This window comes from Enoplosus armatus, chromosome 18 (genome assembly GCF_043641665.1).
Source record: "Enoplosus armatus isolate fEnoArm2 chromosome 18, fEnoArm2.hap1, whole genome shotgun sequence".
Taxonomy (NCBI): Eukaryota; Metazoa; Chordata; class Actinopteri; order Centrarchiformes; family Enoplosidae; genus Enoplosus; species Enoplosus armatus.
This window is the reverse complement of record NC_092197.1, coordinates 19,034,383-19,049,332: the sequence shown is the minus strand read 5'-3', so window position 1 is coordinate 19,049,332 and position 14,950 is coordinate 19,034,383. Positions and strand designations below refer to the sequence as shown.

Sequence of the window (14,950 nt, the reverse complement as noted above, 5' to 3'; positions counted from 1 at the left end):
TGAAGGGAACGTAAACAAGGGAGCAGTAATACAAAAAAAAAAAACACAAAAACTAGTGCAAGGCTTTTTTTTTTTCCCTGTAGCTTTGATGTGATGTGAGCAATTTCTGCAGAGCTGTCAGTTGTTTTGGGTTTTTTTTTGTTGTTGTTTTTTTTTAAATCTACACAGACTTTCGCCAAATTGTATCCGCAAGTCCTCACACAGGCGCTCTGTTTTTGCGGTATTTAGCAAATCAAGAAGACTCTAATCTGAGGTGAGCGTTAAACGCAGATATTAGTGCCAACAAGTTCATTTAACACTCCATCAGCATTTTGCATTTTACTGATATTCACACATTAGGAAATCTTATAATATATTCACTTGAATTGCTTTTCAATATTCTCAATCTGTCAAATGTTGTTTTTTTTTGTCCCGTGAAAAGACCAAAATCCAACTATAAGTGATATTGTCTGCGTATCCAAAGCCTAATATAGCCTATTCCTCGGATTATTAGAGACATGAATTTACACAAAAATTAGTAATTGAGCGTCAAACATTTTCACATTTTTTGACATATTTTCCCCGCAAAGTGAAGTACTTGCTGTGGTTGAACTCCTCCCGTCGGACGTGCAGGTACAACAAAACAAACGTCAAAATGTATTCCTCTTCCCGTTCCATTTTCTATGCAACTGACGCTCCTGCTGGAGAGACGGTGTGTGTTCGTGTGTGTGTGTGTGTGTGTGTGTGTGTGTGTGTGTGTGTGTGTGTATATGAGTCTTCTGTTTATTAAAGAAGGCCTTAAGTTTGTTGTTTTTTTATCACAGGTTAGCACTGCTGCAGGAAGGGCACCAGAGTGTGTGTGTGTGTGTGTGTGTGTGTGTGTGTGTGTGTGTGTGTGTGCGCGTTTCTATGAGAGTGTCTGGCCGGCGAAGAAGGCCTTGGTCTCTCCACAGGTGGGGTTGGTGCACAGCGGGCAGCGGAGGGTCAGCTGGCGGGAACAGGGCTTGTTGGACTTCAGGTGAGACTGGACCAGGTCTGCCAGAGCCTGGACAGGACGGACGACACACACAATTCATAAAGAGAGATAAAGAGAGACTCTCCCTTCAGCTCTGTGAACACCTGCTCGCTTGTTTCTGTCTGTCAGACAATTCGTTCCTTCAGGTAAAAGCTGGTGCGTCACCACCCTCGTGCCCTTTTTTCTTCTTGCCACTCTCACTAATGACCACACAAATGCTGTTTTTATTCACTTAACACTTCTTATTATTTATCGGTTCTTCTTTGCTGATTTTCCACCCACCGCCCCCATTTTGTTTGTCTCGTGCACACGGACAAGGACGATATCACGCGCGCATGTCAGTGGCGTCACACTATTCCACCGGTCTACAGGAGGCGGAAACGCACCCGCAAAAGGCAGGAAATGAGAACACTGCTTGCTGGTAAACATGGGTGCAAGCTATGCAGCGTTCAACCGCGTTTTACGAGGAAGGACATGCACTCATGGCGTTAAGACATTCAAGACTGAACACAACTTTTTGCTTGTTTACAAGGAAACTCCGCAGGGCTCTTTATGGCCTTCCAGTGGCTCAAGGGGCCGTGATCCCTCAGATGGCTGGGAGACTTTTAATTTGAAATATCTGCAGCAAGTGGAAATAGTGAGTGGATAAAAACAGCACCTGTGTTTAAGGAATAGTCTGACGTTTGGACCCCACTCTTTACGTCTGTGACGCTACAGCCAGGAGCCAGTTAGCTTAGCTTAGCGTTTGGACCGGAAACAGGGAAAACAGCTAGCAGCTCTGTCCAGTGACTTTCTGGAAGTCACAGCGCCGGCCAAAACCAAAAAAAAAAAAGTTTTGGTACGGATTGAGCAAACGTGCTGAAACAAGTTTTATTGAATTGCGCGAGCTGTTAGAGCACAGGTAATTCAGGGTAAAAAACGTGGGAGGTTTTGGCTTTTTAAACACGCGTTATCTTAAACATGATATGCAAGATGAGAGGCGATGAGGGGATGGAAGTAGCAGCTCAAGGGTAAAGTGACGTAAGCAAACTGATCGTACAGGACAGTCATTTCAGGGCGGATTTGTCAGCACAAATTCTGATGAATGTGTTTTTCTTTACTTTCCACGGGCTGCTGCAGCTCGCTGAGAAACTAAAAACTACGCCAAGGAAACCATCCTTCAGTAACTACCAACTAATCATCCTCTGGATATTGATTTACACACACACACACACACACACACACACACACACACACACTCAGAGACTTGGTGAGGGGTCTCTGAGCACGGCAGGTTTAACCAGCCAGCCGGGTGGTTCAGTTCTACTGTAGTCAGCTCTAAAGGTTCCCATTGATCTGCCCCCTTCCTTTAATAAACCCAGCTCTCTCTCTCACACACACACACACACACACACAGGAGGAGTTGCCTGTTGTGAGAAAGGTTGCAGGGTTGAGGATAAAGAAGGGGGGAGGAGGAGGGAGGTAGGATGGGAAAGGAAGGAGGAATTGAAGGAAGAAAGGAGACGAGGGAGAGAAAGGAGGAGGAAGGAAGGAAGGAAGGAAGGAAGGAAGGAAGGAGAAATCCATTTATTGACCATCTCATGCCTGGAGTTGTTCACAGAACCTTCTGCTGCCGTCTCCTTTTCTATCATTAGAGCCCTGTTCTGTGCGTCTTCTACCGTCTCCCCCGTCTCCTCGCTCACTTTTTACATCTACATCCGGCTCTCTGGCTTGTAAAAATGCAGACGTGCTCCTTTATCGACACTGTTGAACTTGTTCTGTCTAAATGATTTGATCGTCGCCTGCCGTTTGTAGACATGAGTCTGCTTTGTGTGTGTGTGTGTGTGTGTGTGTGTGTGTGTGTGTACCCTACCTTCATAAAGAGAGGGTTCCCGTTCAGCGACTCTGCTCTCCTGATGTTCTCCACCCCACACTGAAGACCGAAAGACAGAAAAACAGGTGAGGCGTGCAGAGCTCACCGGAGACCGGGACACTTCATTTAGAATTTAAAATGAAATCAAGTGCAACATTCAAGGCGGCGTACATGTGGAGTGAGAAAAAAAAAAAGTGTTTTCATTTTGTCAGTGAAGGACTTTGTTCTGAGTTTCCAATTATTTTGGACAGCAGGTTTCATTTAAGAGTGAAACTCCTCTCGACTGCAGACACACTGAAGTGGTCCAGACGGTCGGTGTGTGTGTGTGTGTGTGTGTGTGTGTGTGTGCGAGTGTCGTCTGGTACTTTTGTCTTTATGAGGCCAGCGAGGACGTGTTTGGAATGTCAGGACATTTTATAGGTCAAAGCTTGCAACTTAATTAAGAATCATGTCATATCAAGTATAGAAGTACAAACAGTTGTGTGTGTGTGTGTGTGTGTGTGTGTGTGTGTGTGTGTGTGTGTGTGTGTGTGTGCGTCTTTGTAGCACTAGTCACATTGATTGGTGGTCACTAATCCACCACCATCAATGTTGAGCCAAACCATAAAAATGGTGTGTAAAATCGTGTTGTAATATGTTTAAAAAACGTTTCTTAAAACTCTCCCTGATGGTGCATTCAATGTCGCTCCAACGTCTGAGTTTTGAGCGTCGGCTACTGAGCAGCAACCTTTTTAATGAAACAACCTCACTGTCTGCTGATTGTTCTGGTCTTCCCTCATTTCCAGATGGCAGCGTCACGTCATACTGAACATACTGAACCGCTCCTGAGTTTCTCTTTAACACAACTGCTGCCCTCATTCATTCGCCTCCACTTTGCTGTTCTTTGGATCATAGTTGAGCTACTCTGGCCTGGTCTAAACTTCCTGCACATATATATCAATAGGGTTCACGTCAGCCCTTGCAGCGGTTCATTTGTCCGTGAAACTGGAGCTTCCTTACCTCCTCCCCCAGCACCTGTCCGTACTCGATGTCTAGCTCGTGTAAAGTCTCTATGTGGTCCGAGGTGAAGGCGATGGGCACCATCAGGATGTTCTTCTTCCCTCGTTCACACAGGCCTTTGATCACCTCGTCCGTCTGGGGGCCGAGCCACGGCATGGGCCCCACCTGGAACGGCCGAAGACACAAGACATGACGACAGTTTGATTCTGTTGTGTGTGTGTGTGTGTGTGTGTGGTTCGTGCAGTTCGTCAATCTGGTCCAGCCCTTTGATGCGGACCAACAACTCGACAACTACTGCTCAGATTTCCACCGTAATTCCTGTAGATCTGCATGGTCCCCAGAAGATGGACCCTTTTTACTTTACACTGCTACTTTCAGGACAAACTTTACAATTTTTGCCCCAATGCTGTTAAGGCTCCTAGAATGGCTCAGTCATCAGCGTGTTTTTTGTGTCCAATTCTTATTGTAATCGGTGTCTTGACTTGGATACGAGCAGGACTTAAGGACTCAAAACTCTTCGGACTGCAAAGCACCCACCCAAGCTTGATTTAACAAGACTGTTCAGGTATTCTCACAATTCACACCTTCATTTAACAAGACCGCCCTATAAAAGAACGTCACTGGAAATGTGTAATTTTTCACGCAGGAGTTCCATCTCACGTGCCTGGTGTTATATCACGCTGTTGTGTGCGTTCCGAATGAGTATTCCCACACACGCGTCTGGTTTATTTCCCGTCTGACGTGGAAGCCAGCAACGCTTCCCCCAGTCCTCTTACGCCGCGACAGCTAACTGGCTGCCAGAACAATTCGTGTGATGTGTGAACTCGGGCCAACGTGTCAGCCACTGTCAGTGACCCGAGGACTGAGAGCTCGGAGGCCCCTGCAGTATTACACAGGCGAGTGGCTCCATCTTGTGGCGAAAACATTTTTAACATTCTGCGATAGCAAACAGGAACATGTACAGTGTACAGTTATATATATATATATTTAATTGTAGTAACATAGTTATACATACATACTACAACACGTTATTATAGTCCTCACTTTACAGTGTCATTCTGTTGAATGACTCAGGTACCAATGCAATACTTACTGGCTCCTACTGGTACTTTAAGAGGCCATAATCAATATTTTTCATAATAAGAATGCATCAAATGACAACGAAAGGTATTGATGAACCTACAGAGAAAGATCACCTGAATCTTTCCGGAGCTTTCTAGTGACTTTCAGCTCGTTGTTGCTGTTTTGGTTCACTCTCACCACTCTTATAACCCCCACCGTACGCTGCCTGCTCAGCACCAAACAGCAGGCAGACGCAGTTAGCGACTGGCTGGTGAACATAGTGGAGCATAAAGAGAGTGAATATCGGACTTACACTCATCAAATGAATGGTAATGGTTGCTATGTAACTGCTGGATGTGTAAATAAACAACTGTTTTCTAATTCCCCCACATCAACTTAAAAGGTGACAATATGTCATTGTTGTGTTCACAGCTTGTTTCTGATGCCCCCGAGGTGGTCTAAAAATCAGTAATAGCAGGTTTAAATGTAGTTTATGTAAATATTGGGTACCCACGGGGTCCGGTACTGGGGAAAAAAACTGAAGTCCTCCACCATAATTACATTTAAGTACCAGTAAGAGCTGGTAAGTATTTTATTGGTAGCCAATTGATACAATGAGGTGACACTGTAAATCCCAGGCTGGATTATTAAGTGTCACCAGACAAGCACTAGATGATCACTGGTGTATTTATAACACTGACATGACCGTGTGTGTGTGTGTGTGTGTGTGTGTGTGTGTGTGTGTGTCTCTCTACTCACCCTGGACTGCCACACCAGTCTGTAAGGGTTACAGTGTCCCAGTCTCTCCATGACTCTCTGAACTGTGGCTCCCACTTCCTGGGGGTATGGGTCACCTCTGTTTACAACCTGCACAGGGTACACAGGGTACACAGCAGTAGCACTGTCAGCAGTACTACTAGTTGTAAGTAACAGTATCAATGGCAGTTTGGCAAGTAGAGGTAACAGAAGGGATAGAAGAAGCAGCAGAGGCAGTGGTAGCAGTAGCAGCGGTAGCAGTACCAGTACCAGTAGCACTAGTACTATCTTTAGCATCAGTTTCAATAGTATCAGATATATTTACTCATTCAGTACCACGAATCAATACCGTACATTATAAGTATTGATCCGTGGTACAATACTATATATCATGAGTGTGGCGTCTATTTCAGTGGAACTTTTTCAGGTCAGGTTTCGTTTTCAATGCCAGATTCGATTTTTTTCAACGCCAAAAATAAAAAGTCACCGTCCCCAAACCTGGTCCTGAATGGTGACGACCTGCCATTCGAAGGTCGGTTCTTTACTGGGGAAAGCACGGCTCGGGTGTAAACTACTGCAGTGCGTCCAGCGAATCCCTTCACATTGCTGTAAATTCGGATCTTGTGCTGACAGCAGGGATAAGCCTAGAAGTATCAGTAAAATCCTAATGATACCCATGCCTACTGCTAACTGGTGTCGTTACCAGCAGCTCCACCGGTGGTATAACCACCGAACCGGGGAGCATGCTCCTGGATCATCAGGATCGCAATCTAAAGCAAGCAGGCAGCAGTACTTGTGTTACCATCAGTAGTACCAGCAGTATCGGCACGAGTACTTCACGGTACTTACAGCCATGGGGAGAGAGTGTGCCGAGAACAGAATGACGACGTCGTCTCTCTTCTCTTCGGGAAACTTCAGCAGCTCGTTACCGATGTGTTCTGCAAAACACTGCGCACACACACACACACACACACACACACACACACACACAGACTAAACATTTGTTGTATTTCATGCATTTTTTTTTTTTCAGATATTCAGTTTTATTTAAATTTTTCCTCAACAAAAACGTTTCTGACCAGCCCCTGCTTCCCACCATGGAAACAACGCGATGAGGTCTAAAAATACAGCCAGGCTTGTTAGTTGTCATGATTACCAAACCGCGGCCACTTTTAGCTCATTAGTAGCTAGGAAGACTTCTTGCCCTCGTCAATTCATTTTCATTTTGTTCTCTCTGAGAGGAAGAGGAGCCTGACAGGCACTTTGGTTTTATTTTACTGTGTGTAAGTGTGTGTGTGTGTGTGTGTGTGTGTGTGTGTCTAACCTCCACCAGCAGAGGGTGTGTGGGCCAGCGGTCGATGACACTCCAGCTCATTTTTGGCCTGTCGCCCCTGTTGCTGTAGTAACGGTAGATGGCGTTCAGACTGCTGCCTGTGGACACAACAACAAACACATCAATATCAAAAAGATGTGCCAGTACAACCACGGGCTGACCCCGGAGCAGCTCCACTGGAGGGCTGCGAGTGCCTTGCTCGACGGCACGACTGTTTGAGTCGTCAAAGAGGGGAAATCAATGCCAGAAGAAAAGGAAGGAGCGTCGTTTCTTTTCCAAAGGTCAGAAAACAGGTCAAAAAGAGACATTACATCTGATACTGTCTTTGCAACATAATGCACGATCCGTCTACTATGGAAGCCTACAGAGGACTACATTAAAAATCATAATGAAATGAAAATGTAATGCCACAACAGCATTACAATTGTCCACACATGTACGTGTCATTTGAGTGACAATCTGATTGACTTTGAATACTGTTCGCTGCACAGCGTGGGCACAACTTTGAAAACGAAATGTCAAACAGCTTCCCCATTTCCATTTTAATATCGTCACAGGACGCCCACAAGAATTTTCACCCACTTCTACATGATTTAGCCTCCGGGCTTCCTGTATATTTAGACATTGGGGACTACATTCCCCACGTGGACGCGCGTGAAAAAGCACAGGCGCGTTCCGTTCGATGCCGCTGAAAAGGTCTGAGGTTCCCTTTTGTCCAACACTCGCCCTGATGAAAGGTTTGGCCTCTTGCCGAAAAGCGCTCGTGTCGCCGCCTTAGCCGCGCTACTGCGCTCAAACCGTCATTTAGAAACTACAGAGGCTGAGAGGGGCCAGGACCTGTCGGATTCAGCTCAGGTGATTGATTGAGCCAAGCAGCCCAACCGGTCACGGCCGGGTGCTGTTGCGTGGATGGGAGTGTATTTATCAGAGGGTAGCAGGCTGGACAGCACTCTGGGTGTGGTGACACTAACGGCTACAAACGTCTTTCTTTCTTTTTTTATCTAATAATCTTTCCTCTTATCAGTTTTTCCCCATTTTATTCTACATATGTGATCTTTGGAGAAGGTGTAAATTACTTCTGAACATACGTAGTGCGTGAAATTAGCGTCTAGTGTTGCTACTGTAAAACAGCAGCACTGAGGATGCCTTTTTAATCTTATGTGTTCATTTGTTTAATTTCCTGGATCTGTGTGTCTGTGGCGTGGCTGTCACCTGTGGTGGAGCAGCTGTACTGAGGATACTGCGTGAAGGCCACAGCCCTCTCCACTCCGTCTTTCTCCATCTCCTCGATGGCTTCCTCCGTCAGCGGGTGAACGTACCGGAAACCGATGTAGAACTTGTGAGGAGCTGAAGCCAGAGACGAGAGAGACGTTGCACAAATCTTGCTTTTGCATAATCATTGAAAATATCTGAGGACTCAAATGAATACAGTCAGTAACATATAGGGGGGGGGGGGGTATTGTGGAGATTATTGTCAATGTGTTAAACCGGCACTCCTCCTCCTGAATCAGGTTTCTAAACCACTAGATATGGGCAGTTTCAGACCGCTGTTTGTGTTGTTATCAGTGAGGTGTGTTGCAGGCGTGTGAAGAGACACTCCTTCGCTGTGTCATTATCTCCGCTCCACACACACACACACACACACACACACACACACACACACACACACACACACACACACACACACACACACACAAGCGAGTGCACCAGTGGGGAACACAGTGACTCTGTTAAAAGCACCCTCTCTCAACCAGGACTTCCTACAGCCTACAGGAGACTCAAAGTCTCCATTTAAACTGACTGATTTTAGAAGGAGCGAGCGCTCTTGGCAGATGCTCCCCGGGACCGCCTCACCTGTGTCGGGGCTCATCTCGTCCAGCAGCTTCACCATGCCCTCCCCCTGCATGGAGGTCCAGTGTTTGATGGGCGAGCCCCCTCCGATCTTACTGTACTGCTCCTGGATCTTCGGCGTGCGCCGCTTGGCGATGAACGGACCGAGCTTACTGCAGAGCAAAGGGCAGATTGAGGAGTTACGGCTGCAACGCTCGCAGACTACATCACAGTGCAATAATAACTCATCGACTTCCATCACAGTAGATTAATAGAGACATAAAAACACCAAAAGCAAAAGACAAATTGAAATTCTTCTTGGACTGGTGTCATTTTGAGATTTCAAGTTTTATAAAAATGGAATATTTGATTTGGTAAAACTGTGCAGGGTTTTGTCTGGGACATGGATGAGTAGATGAACTACAGCAAAAGCCAGAAAGCATACACGGCACCGAGCCCGTACAAAGCATACAAGACTAGAGGAGTCTATAGCCACCTGGTAGCCACGGCTGTTTGCATTGCTAATAATACGTTATCATATGAGAAGGCATTGAGCATAAAACATTTGGCGTGTTATTAAAGTTAACATGCATAGCATCTAGTTTTTGAGCTCAACGGCGTCATGCTCAAAGAACAACTGACGCCGACAGGGATTCTGGGATTTGTTTTGTTGGACGAGTGGAAATTTCAACCTGTCGGTGGTGCCAGATCGCAAGTCAGGGGATCACCAGAGTCAGCAGGATTCATCCTCTGGGCACCACGAACGGCTGTACCAAATTCCTTCGTACTCCAACCAACCAATGGTTGTTGAGGTAGTGTTGTATCTAAATTCTCCATCCAAGTATTCAAAAAGCTGTTAGCTGTTAGCAGACAGCAGAACCAGCTGTTGGTTCGACTCAGCACCGAGAGCTCATTACTGAACCTACAAGGCAATGAGATTCTCTCCTTGATTGCGTAACAGAGTCCCTAAATTTCTTTCTACAACCAAAGTACCGGACAAATGAACATTTTAACCCGTTGATGGCGCTGGATGAAAGGACAGTACATTACAATTCATCCCGAGGGGGACATGAACGCCTGCACCCAGTGTCGTAGCAATCCATCAAATGTGTGACATGATATTTCACAAGTCCTGACCGGCAGGACTGCGAGACCAAAAGAACCCGTTCGTACCGCCAGTTTCAACCACAGACAGGAACTGCACACAAAGCACATCCTGTAACATCAGGAAAGTAAAAAAACAAAACAAAACATCATGTGAGTCACGATAAAATGGCTCATAATTCTTTGATTCAGTCAACCAAAGACTGGTCAGGGGTCACGAGGTAATTAAGAAGGTGTGAGAACGTTCTGCTGAAATACTAGATTCTTTCTCATCAGGGGAAAAAAAAGCCAGAACCTGTGATGTTGGGTCACAAGAAGGAGGACAAACCAAACGGCGGTGGGTAACAATTTCTTTTACAAGGATCAGTGTTGTTCATAACACGTGCCAATGAATAGCCAAAGAGTTACACGAGCAACAAGAAGCACTTTGTTGGTTCACCGTCAGTTATTATGAAACAGACAGAGACGCAGCAGAGTGCCAACAACCTTCCCCATTTGTGTTCTTCAGTGTGTGTATATGTGTGTGTGTGTGTGTGTGTGTGTGTGTGTATCTCCTGGTTTGCAGAAGGGGTCAATCTGTGCTTGCCACACTTTATTTGCAATTATATTTTTAGCAACTCCCTGGGTTTGTATCCCCAAACAAATAGACACTAAATTAATGTTACACTTTATATTCATTGACTAACTACTGACAACTGTGATCTTTTGCCATGAAACATTAAAGTTTCAGTAAAAATCTGCTTCTACTCCGAAAAGACAATATAAGTGGCGCTGTGTGTGTGTGTGTGTGTGTGTGTGTACCTGTACAGCTACCTTTGTGAGAACCAATTTGAGTTTTAAACCTTGGGAGCGAGGACATCTTCGGAAAGTGAGGACCGTTCTTTTGGAAAGATCTTCAAAGGGCTGTTTGTGGGTTCAGACTTGGCTTTAAGGTTCAGGTTAGAATTAGGTTTAGGGTAAAGGTTGAGGTCAGGCATTTGGTTGTGATGGTGAAGGTTAGGGTGAGGGGCTAGGGAATACATAATGTCAATGAAGGTCCTCACAAGTCTAGAAGTACAAGACTGTGTGTGTGTGTGTGTGTGTGTGTGTGTGTGTGTGTGTGTATATGAGTGTCCACGGTGCATACTTCTGTACAGGGAGTTTCATCAGGTCTGTGTCCATGAAGAGCCGCAGTAGGAAGTCATGAACGTCTTCCAGTTTCTCGGGTCCTCCCATGTTCAGCATCAAGATGCCGGTCTTGGGTTTCCTGCAGGCACAAGAGGTTCATCATCAATGCGTCATGTCTCTGCCTGTAAAAATATGTTGAGCTTCTTGATGATGTAACTGATTGCTAATGCCTTGATCATTATGCTAACGCAAAACGCTGTGCGTAGAATGTTGATATTTCTGCTACGATATAGTTTAGATGTAGTTTATTCTGTGTTGGGCTATCAACCAGTTTCAAAGACACCATATGAATGTTTTCAGCTTAGCTTAAAAGCTCTAGGTCCTACTGGAAACAGCTAGCAAGTTGGCTAACCCAGTGAGCCTATGAAATGAACGTTAGCTCAAACCACTAACGTTAGCTTGCTGCGTCAGGCTGTGATGCGTGTGTGTGTGTGTGTATGTCACCTGTTCTCCTGTGTTTCTGGAGGCACAGTCTGGGCTAACGCAGCAGCAGTGGAGCGTCTCCTTACACTCAGACTGACACTGTTCCTGGCAACTACAGAAGAAAGGAAGTTTGTCACCACTTTGATACAGATTGACATATTGAATGTCTGTGCAACATGTCATGGTCCCCACGGGATGCACTGTAAAACCTTGGATGGCCCCCTGATGTATTATCTAGAGCCTCCATCAGGTCAAAATTTCAACTTGTCCAATACTTAAGTTTCAGACTGAATACCTGCAAAACTGATGATTTTCCCCATCAGCCTCAACTGCACGTTGTGTTTAGTGCGTGCTACGCAGTTAGTGGTGAACCTGGAGCTTTCTGACCAACCACCCATCATTATGTTTTGACCTTTTCCAACTGTGAGCAGCGACTTCATTTCCCTTGTGCATTGCATTGTGGGACTGTTTTGACTATACTTTGGTTTTTTTGACACTTTTCTGGCATGAACACACCCTTCTTATAATTAGTGTGTAGTCTGGGTTTGGGACACAGCATTAATCATCAAAGTGGGCTGCACCACTTCATGAAAATATGAAAATATATTTGACTTTTTCACCTTTTTTTTTTCTTTTTTTTTAACCAAAATTCAAGCTGATACATTTTGGCATCTTTGGGCTCTCCACCAGAATTCAACACCAAGTTATGTGTGACTTTGAACAATATTCGACCAATAAACACGAGTTTGTACAGAAGTAAAATAATGTGCTCCTGGCTCTATAATGACCTCTTACATCAGGTCACACGAAAGTGCCCCTAAACACACCACTGCCATTACAAACAGTGTGTAAAATGACAAAGACTTGTGCTAGAAGCTGCACAGGACACACAGAAACCAATACTTCCTGATTTATGTAAATACATAATAGAGCAAGTCTGGCACAGTGTATACAGCCCGCTTTACTTTCATAACCCAGGCTGCAGTACCCTGAACAGTCGCCAGGAGGCCTGCTGCGATTATGCAAGTTCACAACGTTGGAATTGTGTAACTCCGCGTGAATGTTAAGTTCTTCCTTCTTCGCCGCGAACTTATGCACCGTCAACGTACGGGTACTTGTTGTATTTACGGATACCCCGGCTGTTACTAAATGCAGTATAAGTACGGGATAAGTCCATTATGTAACATTAACATTAAAGAGTAACCTACAGTAATGTTGGGCTGCGTCAAAACGACGGGAGTTAGCGACTGGCCGGCTACGGAAACACCGCCATTTGTCTGGAAAATAAAAGCAAACCAACGGTCACCTTTCAGCGAGTGTGAGGCTTTTGAACGAACCAAATGGCAAACGTGGACAAGGAGCACAACGCCAGAGTCGTTAGAGTAAGAATAACAACACGCCGATGCTGTAAAAGTCAACAACACAAGGGAATTTCGCTTTTAAATTACAGCCGCGGTTACATTGTGAAAGTCCTGAAAGGAAGCCGTACTCCCGTAAACGCGCTAGCTTAACACCGCGTTTACGAAACGATGATGCCAATGTCAGAGGCGTGTGGCTGAGTTTACAATGCGCCGGACCCAGCAGCGGCGCCCCGCAGCTCGCAACTGCCTTTAAATTGCAGCAAACACGCAGCGACACAGTCCACGCTGTGGCAGTGCACTCGGGGGGAAATCGTGAAACTTGAAGCTGTCCGAGCGCTGCTTTAATCGGGACAACTCAACTCTAGCTTGCACAGTCACACTCACGTTGGATCAGGCGACCGGCGCTGCCCAGGACTGCCATCATGGTAGTTTCCTGTTTTTTTTTTTTGCTGCCGATAAAAAGTCTCTGCTCCGGCTCAAATGACGGCTGGATCCGCGCGTATTTCCCCTCACTGAGCGACTCGTCGGTCAGCCCGATGTGTCAGCCAGATTCCTTCAGCGTCCACCGGCTGGCTGTGAAGTCTCCGGGCAAGTCTGGTTACGATAACGTACAAACGTCCGGTTTGCGATTTCAAAATAAAGCAATCGACGACAACGTGGGATGACGCAACCTTTTCAATAAGATTGGGATCTATTGTAATCCCGTAATTCGTGTTATTTATGTTTTATAGGGACTTAGTTATTTCCTATTTTCAGTTGTCATTTCTTATTTAGATTCGTAAATATTCCTGCAGTTTGATGTCACCGTTGAAATTCGTTTTTTTTTTTTTTTAAATATGTTCTCTGTTATCTGTTTCAATAAAGAAAAACAAGAAAAAAGATCTCGGCGAAACATTTCACGAGTAAAACGCTAAACATAACAATAAATAGAGGACAATGACAAATGTAAAATAGAGGAAAAATATACAGAGAAGCGTTTTAATTTCAATTGTGATGTAAGGATCCACATAGAAAGTATTTAGAAATGTGTCCACCAAAAAAACAAAAAACATTTGTTAAGCAAAAATAACAATTAGTTCTGAAATATATCTGTATATGTCCAATCTTACTGTTACTGGACTGAAAGTGTATTCAAAAGTGGGTTATACGTAGTAATGCACTTACTGCGTTACAATAGTATCCCCCCCTCCACATACTTGACTTCATAAATATTTTATTGTGGAGACAATTTAGCCTTATTTCCGGTCTGAAGCTCGCTCACTCCGGTGTGCTTGACGCAGGGCTTTTATCCTCGTATGGCGTCACGTCTACGTTGTCTAAAAGATAACCCCCGTCCCCGCTCGTGCCGGCCACGCCCACACCCGAGACGCACATCAGAATGCAGAAGATTAGTTAGCTTGCATTTCAAAGGCTCACGGAGATTTGACAACACTGCTGACACTAATAAGAAAAATTTAAAATCAACCATATGGTGTTGATAAGCAGGACAGCAGCACCAGCAAGGAGACAGTCCACCTTGTGAACAGGAACCATCTGACTTCCTGCTGAGCATTTCTTTGAGCAGGTTTTTTTTTTTGTTTTGGAGTGAGACCAGTTTTTCTGGAATGGAGGACTGAAGCTGCGTTTCCTTCTTCCTTCCAAAAATCACTTTGTGAGGATCAAGCGGAAAGCCGAGGAGGAACCAGGAACTGCATGTAAACAAACAGCAGCACCTAGTGGCCACTAGAGGAGCCGCAGCTTAGCTCGTTTCAGCTCTCAGCTGCTGATTGGTCGATGCTTGTGCGGCATTCTAGTAATGCCGACGCGCGATCAGCCGCAAGCTAACAGCTGGCTGTGAAGCCTCGTTTGTTCTCAAAGGCGAATGCTAATCATGCTAGCATGATTTAGGAAAACGTTTATCAAAAATAACTTTTTATGAGATAAGATGTCAAAATTATGTGCTATATTTCCATAACTAGGATTTGGCCTGTTGTCTGTTTTATTTCATTGTATTGTTTTAAATTGTATTTAAAATGATAATTTTCTTTTACATGTTTTAGGCCCTTTGTTAAGCACTTCGAATGCCTCTA

General features: G+C 45.0%; 1 protein-coding gene across 1 annotated transcript; it reads right to left on the bottom strand.

Moving 5' to 3' along the window:
• Nucleotides 1-886: 886 nt before the first annotated feature.
• fech (ferrochelatase) lies at nucleotides 887-13,403 on the bottom strand. Its single transcript, XM_070925001.1, has 11 exons — nucleotides 13,266-13,403; nucleotides 11,542-11,632; nucleotides 11,057-11,176; nucleotides 8,851-8,999; nucleotides 8,209-8,343; nucleotides 6,988-7,094; nucleotides 6,513-6,611; nucleotides 5,667-5,774; nucleotides 3,846-4,010; nucleotides 2,847-2,906; nucleotides 887-1,024 (listed from the first exon to the last, which is right to left on the bottom strand). Exons 1-11 carry the CDS (start codon nucleotides 13,303-13,305, stop codon nucleotides 887-889), a joined length of 1,212 nt encoding a protein of 403 aa, XP_070781102.1. The 5' UTR covers nucleotides 13,306-13,403.
• Nucleotides 13,404-14,950: the final 1,547 nt, after the last annotated feature.